The sequence below is a fragment of the Dryas octopetala genome, chromosome 3 (genome assembly GCF_963921425.1).
Source record: "Dryas octopetala chromosome 3, drDryOcto1.1, whole genome shotgun sequence".
Lineage (NCBI taxonomy): Eukaryota > Viridiplantae > Streptophyta > Magnoliopsida > Rosales > Rosaceae > Dryas > Dryas octopetala.
In genome coordinates, this window is record NC_141368.1 from 8,555,883 (window position 1) to 8,566,491 (window position 10,609).

Genomic DNA, 10,609 nt, shown 5'->3' on the forward strand with positions numbered 1-10,609 from the left:
TAGTCTGGTCAATGTTGTTGACTGCTGACTCAGCAGCTGTGTGGCTGTTATGATGCTGTTATGATGTTGTTAAAGATGATGGTCAGTTGTATTAGTTAGAACAGCTAAGCTTAGCTTTATATAAGCTTAATGTACAGCGGATTGTTAATTCATTCAATTAATCATTACAAGTACACATTTTACTTTTCTCTTTCTTCTCTTTCCTTGTCTTTTTCTCTGTAACCAAATACTATGCTTAACCATGGAAGATTATCATGGTATCAGAGTTTAGTTATTCGCGTATAAGGCTCAACGGCCACACGTGCTCCCACGTCACCCAATACAATTTGTTCACGTGTAAGGCTCAAAATCTCGCCACACGTGCGGGGGCGTGTTGAGAGTAATGTGGAGCAATGTCTCACATCGGAAAACTAGAGCTTAACATATGTGCTTATAAGTCTTGGGCCTCTCCACCCATAGCCAATTGGTTTTGGGTTAGATGCTCTAATTCTATCAATGTAATCATTATCAAATAAACAAACAGTGAATCAAATGGTTACAAAAACCGTCTGTTTATTTGATTACAGTTATATAACCAAACGATATCCAATTTGGTTAATTTTTTACAAAGATGATCTTCATAATTAAATCTAAAAAATGAACGATTTTTATCATAAATTTACATTGCAAAATAAGAATAACAAAGAAGAAAGTCAATAAAGAAGGTAGATTCGAGAATATGGATAGTATTCTTCTTTTATATTTTTCAATTTTTGCATGTCTCCAACCTTAAGTTACACAGTTACACACTTGCACACATGAACTTGGTATTTGGTAATACCCCTTTGGGTGATTAGCTTCTATGCATGTGGTCTTGCTCAGTTTCTCTATCTCTCTTTTTTGTTTTCTTTGCTGAATGATCACTACTTTGAACTTAATCATGCTAGTTTCCTATTTTATCTTTTTGTTTTGCCTTTTAACCCTTTTGAGATTTTGGTTTACATCTTGAACACAATTTGCAATCTCAGACTTTATTTGGATTGAAGGAATTAGAAGAATGTATTTTAATTATATGTACATATCATTGTGAAGCTTGATATTCAAGTTTAACTCATGTTTATTATATTGGGTTAAATACACAAATAGTCCATAAACTTTAGAGTGAATCTCAATTTAGTTCACTAACTATAAAAAATGTAAATGTGGTCTACAAACTTTTCAAGTTGTACCAAAGCAGTACAAATGTTAACTTTTATAAAAAAAAATTAACAGAAAATAGTCATGTACACAGTAAGTGACCACATTTTTTGGGGCATTTCAATTCGTTCATCACATTTTCATGTAACTAATTCCATTAATTTTCGGTTGAAAGTTAACGTTTGTATTGCTTTGGTACAACTTGAAAAATTCTTTGATCAAATTGACACTTTTTATATTAAGTGGACTAAATTAAGAATCAATATAAAATTTGTAGATCATTTTTATATTTAACCTTATTATATTTTACATGCATACCAAAAATTAGAAGAAAACAAAAAGGTTTATGCCTTCTTTGATCAAATTAAATTTTGAGTCTCATGTGGGGACCAAATTGGGGTTGGCTCAAATCTCTAATGGGGAAAGCGAAAGCCTTGAAGAGCTTTCGTATCAATCACATTTGTCACTGTCTATGAACTGGCTTCAAACCCATTACCATTTGCAGACTGCAATGCGCAATGCATTCCACTGTCTTCATCCCCCTCTCCCTTCTGACATCTGAACCAATCTTTTTTACTCAACTTTTTTGGTCAATAAGTCTGAACTAATCTTAATTGGAAAATTTTATTAAATAACTCTTTTTAATACATCTCTTACTTTTTAACCCTTCTTTCCAAACTCTTACTTTTTTTACTATTTGGCCACTTTTCGAACAAAAATATCCTTTTAATCATCACATGGTCAACATTTAGACCAAAAAATTTGTTTTAACAAAAATGAAAAAAAATATAGAAAATGATGAATATGATAAACTGGCTGCAGCACCATCTAAAGTGGATGTAGCACCATTTATTGACCATGTGTCGACCAGTTTGCACCCTAAATTTCTAATTTGAAAAAATTAAGATTGACTTTTTTTATTTTTTCAATTGAGGTTATTCGTTAGTTTATACATTTTTTATCCAAAATTTCGTTTATGGAGGAATGATCAACTCAAATTTAGCGGGAAATTAAAGATGGAAAAATGATCAGATTTAAATGGAAGGGACGATTTTGCTCTAAAAAATGACCCCACGTGATTGGCACATGGTGCTATGCAAACAGAAATTTAGATGAAAAAATATGTAAATTGACAGAATAACCTCAGTTGGCAAAATTCAAAAAGTCATAGTCCTTAATTTTTCAAATTAGAAGTTTGAGGAACAAACTGATATAAGTGTAATAGTCTGAGGAACAAAATGACATTAATCCCATATATATAATGCAAGTGGGAATCTACCTTACCAGTGTCCTTAGGCCCCCATACAAATTGCATGTCTCTGTGCATTTGCACCAGACCAGACAGACCAATGATTGGCTTGGCCTGGATTGCCTAACTCTGTTTCAGCTTTTCTTGGGGTCCCTAGATTGCCCTTCTTAGTAAATTACTATAAATTGATTTTTGACACTTTAGTTGTTGAGCATAAGCAAGGATTTAAATTTCAAAAATTTCGACGAAATTTTCAATTTTTTGAGATATGGAAATTTTAACACTAAATCAACAAAATTTCGTTTGGATTTCGATGATTTCGGCGAAGTTTTCGGCCGGATGGGATTTTTGGGTTTTGGTGGGTTTCGGCGGCAGGGGGTGAGAGGAGGGAGAAAGAAATGAGGGTGGGCTGGTGGTCGGCGCAGGTGAGGGGATGGAGATGCAGAGAGAGAGAGGGTGGGTTGGTGGTCGGCGCAGGAGAGTAAGGATGGACTTACTGATGGAGGAATGAAAGAAAGGAGAAGAAGAAAAAAAGAAAGAGAAAGGAGAAGAAAAAAGAAAGAGAGAGGGAGGGGAGAGAAGAGATAGAATGAGAGTGTCAGGTGGTGGGCTGCGTGAATGTAAAATGAGGAGAGAGAAATTTAAAAAAAAATTTGATTTTGAGTGTTTAAAACTCATATTTATAAATTTGTAAAAATGTCCATCATTTCAAATGCTCGTATCTCTTAAACCGTAGCTCCGATCGATGCACAGTTTGCGCTCACGTGTTCGTGTGTTCGAGACCTTTCCAACAAGCCACAAATCGAAGTCAAACTAATTTAAAATAAAAATTATAAAATTAACCCAAAATATTTTACTTCTCAAATAAATTTTTAAAATATTTTTCAAAATAAAACTTAGAAAAATACGGGGTCTCACAATCCACCCCCTTAAAAGAATTTCGTCTTTGAAATTCTCAAGGAAAGTAATAATGGAACAACTTTAAACAAGCACAAACAACAACAATCCAAAGCTCTAAAAAATTCTTTTCATTTATGAAAAACTAAAAAATAAATTACACAAGTTCTGAAGTGTTTGTTCAATCAAATTTATGTAATTATTAATTAGTGAACTATTTTTTTAACAATATTTACCTCCAGCACGCATTATATTCATTTTATATCACATGAAACCTATTATATAATTTGATTTTTTCAATGTTTTTTTATCAATATAGTAGATAATATGTTAAATAAACATATAGTAAAATTTCATTCAAAATTTTTGTATTTTGATAGCAATTTTCATTTTTTTCTGTCTAATTTTTGTCAAAATTTAAAATTTATCGACGAAATTTCTGCGAAATTTGAAATTTTACTCCTTGAGCATAAGACACGCAATTTCATTATCTGCGTAGGGGAAAAATAGGAAACAAAAATGTTGCAGAAAAACTGCAACGTAAAGCTCTTCTAACATAGTTGATAGAGATGGCCAACAGCAAATTCAGCATTTGATCAAGATACACCTCAACCCCATAAATTACAATAGTAAGAAAACAAAAAATCAAACCATATACAGTAATAAATGAAGCCAGCTCAAAGAAAAACCTATATGACCTACATACACACAATCACTTTGAAGTGCAAGAATACATATAGCCAGAATACTTCACATAAATGAATAACACTCAAGAAATAGGGATTTCAGATTTCACATAAATGACCATCACAAGCTTATCGCTCATTTTCAGTAATCTGCAATATTGTGCAGACCCTTTCAAAGAATTTGCCCAGAGCAGTTTTCATTCTTTTCTTTTTCTTCTTTTGTAATTCTACTTTCCTACTCGGGATGAAAGACATAAGATTCTCCACATATCAGGAGCCATTAGTAATTTCTGCAAGTTGATTATGCAGCTGCTCTTGGAATCTTCATGCCAAATCCTCGTTTTACCTTCTCAACTCTGTTCAGAATGTCAAAGGAAGCAACATTAGAAGATGCGCAAATTACAAAGTCATGACAATCCAAAGTACAAAGTCAGAATATCTCTACATTAGTAGCTAGAGGTGACAAGAGAACTGTAAAACTGTAAAGATATTTAAACCCCCACACCCCAATCATGGGCATCAGTTTGCATACATGATGCTCATAACTAATCGGCTAAAACATGCAGCAGATGAGATAAAATGCTCAAGACATTTTGTGTTAATGATATCGTCCAAGATTGTCTATGACCAAATTATTCAACGTGTCTTCATTCCAACCATTACAGAAAACAGCATTTACATGATAAAAGACATTATAATGATTTTAAATATGTCTGTCTACTCCCCATAAATAGCAGCAATACTTTACTATCTTGAGCCATTAACAAGTAGGAAAGAGCTAAGGGAGGCAGCGATCAAATAATTTGTGCTTACGTTGGGGCAAGCTTGCCAAGGCTATCAAGCTCTTCACCGGTGTCCTCATCTAGGACTCTCCCTGTGATCTCAATGATGTAAGATCTATCTCTGGTAGTGGGAAGCCCTCTACTGGCTAGCAAATCCAAATCTTTCTGATGAAGCTCTCTTCCATTCACAAAAATACCAGTAGTTCCACCAGCACAGTTCTCAGGCATGGGATAATTGAATTCTTCAATAAAGGGCTGCACAAGAAAAGAATTCTCCATCAATATTATAAGCAAGAAATAACTATACTAATGTCTTGTGCATTGATAGTAGTGTAGGATCAATTTAACTTACAGGAATTATGCCAAGACCAGGCCCACCCATGACTCCCCAGAATCCAGCTCGGAAATCATACCTGTTTTGAGCCATTGAAGAAGGCCAAGACATTAAGTACAATGGAGGTGAGAGAATAGAGTAAAGAAACAATTATTTTATATTCTAACAAAGCTTAAGCTATAAAATGCAGGCCAACAATTATTTTATATCTTAACAAAGCACCGATCTATTTCCACTGATATATGACCATCAACACATCATAAGCATAATCAAAGCAAGCATGCCTAGAAATGCACCATGTGTAAGTGAGTGCACACGTACCAATATTGTCCAGGATTGACTGTTCCAGCCAACTTTTCAGCCTTCTTAAGCACACGCACCGGTATGAGATGCCCATTAACTGAAACATTGCTTCTCCCATTCTCATTTGTTTGATTTGATTTGGAAAAATCTCTAAAGCTCTTCTTAATGAAGTTTGTGATAAATGATTCAGTCCCTTTGTTGACTCTCGGCTGATCCTCCTCTCTGCTTGCATCCCACGAATCTTGGGAGACCCCGGCATTAGAGTACTCATTGAATGATACCTCCATCTCAGTTGCAAGTGTTGCCTCTTTCAAAGAGTTTTGTCGTGAGGTAACCTTACTTGGTTTCACCTTCTCTTGATCTGAGCGACTGCTTCGGTTTCCCTTTCCAAATCGGTTTATTGCATGATTATTAGAGGAGAACTCGAAATGCTCCTGTAGAGGTGAACCAGGAGGTGGTGGAGAAAAGGTGGCTTTGGTTGGCTGCTGAACAGAATTTGTGAATTCTCTTGGAGCAATTGGAACTTCTGGGATGCAGTCATCCTCAGAGGTACTGGGAGATGAAGAATGGAAGCTTTGCATCTCATGAGGCTTGCTTGCTGTTGAACTTGGGGCTGAGGATAGCAAAACAGGCTCTCTATCTATTGACTGAAAATCATAACCATAATTATCATAATCATCAGAAGAGAAATTAGCATACAACCGGGTAACATGGCCATGGAAATGTGAAGTACTGTCTTTGACCACCTCAGCTGAGCTATTATTCACCTCTGAGGGATTTTGCTTTGTTTCAGCAAGATGAGAAAGGACTAGTTTCTTATTGCAAACAGCAAAATCGATTACAGTAGAACAACCCCCACATCGAATTTTCTGTTGATTCTTTTCCATAAGAAGTACTTTCTTGGGCAGCTGCAGAAGTTCAAAGCAATTACTACATGTTACAAATGGAGCACCACCAGCGAATGGACGACATCGGCGGCCACTACTGGCTAGCACCACCCTTTGAGGACGGGAATGAACAAAACTGCCCATGTAGGAGTTAAGGTCACTTGGCCATCTTGTATGGGGTTGTGAAACATGAAAGGGTGGGGGAATTGTAGTCCTAGGTTTGTTGTGATCACATTGACCAATCAGCCCGGGGTTTTCAGGATGGACCAACATGGGATTGGTTGGGAAATCAGGGAACCTTTTATTGTGAAAAGCAGTGGGGGGAGCTGGCACTGAAGCCCGCCTGTGTTTGTCATAGCAATAGAAACAAGGGCAAGAAGGCTGATGAAAAGCTGCACTATGTGGGTATAGCTCATACGGATCAGCACTATTTTCAGCATACTGCCCAGAAAAGTATGGATGAGATGGTTGTTGGTATTGCCTGCGAAAATGATGAGGAGCTCCATTGAGTATTTGGGATCCAAAAGGATCCCCATACCCAGGAAAATGGTTTGAATTATGCATGGAAGGAAAATGGTTTGAACTAGGCATAGCCATTTCACGCCCATTGGTATAGGGAAAGGGCTCGGGACAGTGATTGAAATGAGGGTGTCCTGTAACATGGCTATCAGGTCCAAAGTACTGCATTGAAGCCCTACTAGTGCCCGAAGAAGCACCTGGATACGAAGCATCAGAACCACCATAAGGAGCTGGAGGAACAATTCTCCCATCAAGAGGAGCTTTCTCTTTCGGCTTATCAACTACATCACAAGACCGACTAAGTTGATCCCTCAGCTCATCCAGCTTTCTCAGAAGCTCAGCTCGGTCTTGTTCAAGGTACTGAACTCTTTTTACCCCATCCGGGTCATTAGTTTTCCTCAATGGTTCCTCATCCCTATGAGAAGAACCCAAATGGTAATTTGATGGGCCCTCATCTGGATAACTTGGAATTGAAGACCTCACACCTTCAACATCAGTTCTTGGATGTCTTCGAAACCCGTCTTTTTCACCATTCTCTGCCATCCATCCTGGTCTTTGGCTTGCGCTTGTGGAACCAAATTGGGAATTCAAATCTCCATGTTCTCTTCCCATTGCATTGTCCAAATCCTCTCTTTTCATGCTCATATCAGGCTCATTCTCAACAACCCAGTTATCAGTTGTATTTTTGGACTGCGTTCTACAAATCTCAGCATTTTTAACATCTCCCTTCTCTAAATCCCTTTGATCACTCACCAAAGAGCTATCACTTGACTTAACATCTGTATCAGAAGCATCACTGAGAACAACAATTCCTTTGTCATCTGAATTATCCGATTTAGCAGAAACTCCTCCAATCCTTTCTTCGTCCGACTTCTCGGACAAAGTCTCCCCCTCTTGCCTTTTCTTTTTTGCTGTAAATGAAAGACACGACCACTCAATCCTCAACTTTAGAGAGAGACAAAAGAAAATAACACAGTTTTTCTAACACTTCAAAAGAATAGCTTCATCTTCGTTGCAGGGAAAACTCAAGAAATGAATTGGTTTTGAGATTAAGAACCTTGTGGGCGATTTTTCTGGTTTAAAGCACTCAACTCCATAAATCCAAATGACTGTGTGTTAGAGTTGGTGTGGGTTTTGGTTTTGTTTTTGTTTTTGGGTCTATAACATACCAAATTTCAAGATTGTAAATCCTGATCTCACTTCGTTTCCTAAATTTTCTCATAAATCAAGCAGAAATTTCTACAAACTCAAAGCAAGAATCACGACTATCATTACAAAGTATACAAACTTATGACATTGTCTGTGGTGGAGGTAAGAGTTTCAAACATGAATCATATGATTCAAGATATAAAATTTCCCTCCTTTTTCTCACCAAGCAACAATGCTTGTATTAAATTAGGTACAAAATAGGGACCCAAAATTGAAAAAAATAAGAAAACAACAAAAGAAGAAGAAGAAGCATACCTCGAAGAACAGCACCACAACCACCACACTGATAAACAGAGTAATCAGCTAGCTCGGGAAGAAGATTCTCACATTTTGGGCACCGAACCAACCTTACTTTGGCTGAGTCCCCCATTACTCATAACCAAAACCCAAAAGAAAAAAAACAAAACCAACAACACGACAACAGTAGAAACCAAGAAAAAGAAAATGAAAGACAACTGTTCACAGTCAATGTTTGGTAGCGGAGAACCCAGAAGGAAAAGAAAGAGAAAGCAATGAGCTGAAAATGAAAGAGAGAGAGAGTGTGTGTGTTGGTGTAGCTTAATATGATGAGCTGGTTCTTCTTGTTGTAAGGAGCTGAAACTGATACTAGTTAAAGTCTTAAAGATGGAATAATATTGTGGGTGGGAAAGACAGGAAGTCTCTTTTGCTTTTGTTTTCTTTTTCAGATTTATGAGGAACCAAGCAGGAAAAGAAGCAGAAGCAGAAGCAGAAAGTAAGAGGAGAGGAGGTTTTGTGGGGTCAAATTTCCCGGAAAACTATGAGAGCTGGAAATAATGGACTGAGAGAAATTTATGGAAGTGGGTTTTTGAGAAATTCTATTTCAGAGAAAGATTTATATTTGTTTTTGTGTTCTGAGAAATCTGCGTTTTTATGCTCTCTTTGTGTTTTTGTGTGTTTTTTTCTCAAAAATTATGACCAGAATTGAGACAGAGACTCTCCGACACACAGTAAAGTTTGAGACTTTCAGAGAGAGGGAGAGAGAGAGAGAGAGAGAGAGTCGGGATCGCTTTCCAAATTCCAAGGTTACACGGAATGATTCTTCCAAGGCATTATTTGCTACGAACAAGGAAAATATGTCCTCCAACGGCGTCGTTTTTTGGCAATACGGTGTCGTTTCGCTTGCTCATTTGGGTGGGGCGTAGCTTCGTGGGAATCGCCGGTTGTCTGGGGATAGTAGATCGGGACCTTTTGCTTCCTGTTTTTTGCTATTTTCACTCCAACTTTACTCTTGCAATGGAGTGGAATAAGCAAAAAGTGGAGGGCCATTAGCAAATCCACTTTTTCTTTTTTTTGTTCCTTTTAACTTTATTCGGCTCTTTATTTTTTCAGTTTCTCACTTTACTTGCTTCATTGCTTGAGACCGGTGAGAGAAAAGCACTGTTTTGGTTTTGGCGATGTGAATGTGAAAAGCAGAAAAAAGAAAATTAAGGAAAAAAAAAAAGGAAGAGAAATAGGCGGGTTTTTCTGACTAGTCTCTGTATGATTCTCTATTTCTCTGCCCCACACAAACAAGACCCTTAGGTGGTCCCTACAAATTGTTGTGTTGTGGCATTGTCCTATCACTCACTTTTACTTATTATTGCCATTTACATCTCTTTCACTGCCGAGTTTTGACTTTTGAGCAAAAATGAATCAGAGCTGATGAATATGATGGTGATGGTGATGGTGATGATGGTGAAGATAAGGGGTTTGCAAAAAAAAAAAAAAAAGGTTTTTTTTTCTTTTTTGGCCACTAAAAAAAAAAAAAAAAAAAAGGTTTTTAATTGAGGGATTTTGCTCTCAACAGAATTTTATGTTGCAAGCTGGAGTTTTTATGGCACAACCAAGATAGGGTCTCCAAAGAATGTGTATGGGTATGGATCAACTAATGAGAGGGTCCACCTATAAGACTGTTAACCAAATGGTTCAACAATCACTAGTGTTTTAATTAAGGGAAATCATGAGTTCTTTTTTACAAAATTTGGAGCTCAAAACGTGTTTTTGGTAAGATCGTGTCATGATGATTAAAATGTACGTTGAAATAGGAATATAAAATCTCAATCAAACTACATATTAATCTCATTTTAGTCGTTTTAGGTACAAAAAATGTTAATTTTTTAAGTATTTAGGACAAAAGAATTAGTTGCCTCATAGGTTTATGTAAAAAAATGATATCATGAAGAAGTCAAATCTTGTTTACATGCACACATAGTGACATAGATGCAAAATCTTACATGGGTACTTGATTTTATGAGAAAGAAAAAACAAATTACAGAAGTAATTTGATCTATGCTTGTGTATATAAAGACAAACAGGGAAGCTGGGAGCAACATTTATTGAAGAGAGAAAATATTTATGGCGCACTCTTTAGTCTTTTAGTCTCTTGCAGGGAAGCAAAAACAGGGTTGGGGTTGTTACGAGAAATGAACAAGCATGCAACTTTAATGGCAGCTGTGGCTCGATCAGTGGATGGCCTATACTTGTCAAAGGTGGTGTGATTGTTAGGCCACAATAGTTGGTTTACAACTGGCATGGCTTTGGAGCTAGGCTGTTGTTCATATTTTGTC

At 36.8% G+C, this 10,609-nt stretch overlaps 1 protein-coding gene across 1 annotated transcript; it reads right to left on the reverse strand.

Annotated features, from left to right (window-relative positions):
- Positions 1–4,002: 4,002 nt before the first annotated feature.
- Positions 4,003–9,024, reverse strand: LOC147290481 (uncharacterized). The gene is made up of 5 exons (XM_086238544.1): positions 8,298–9,024; positions 5,446–7,744; positions 5,143–5,203; positions 4,822–5,045; positions 4,003–4,364 (listed from the first exon to the last, which is right to left on the reverse strand). The coding sequence occupies exons 1-5, from the start codon at positions 8,410–8,412 to the stop codon at positions 4,310–4,312; spliced, it is 2,754 nt and encodes a 917-aa protein (XP_086094670.1). The 5' UTR covers positions 8,413–9,024; the 3' UTR covers positions 4,003–4,309.
- Positions 9,025–10,609: the final 1,585 nt, after the last annotated feature.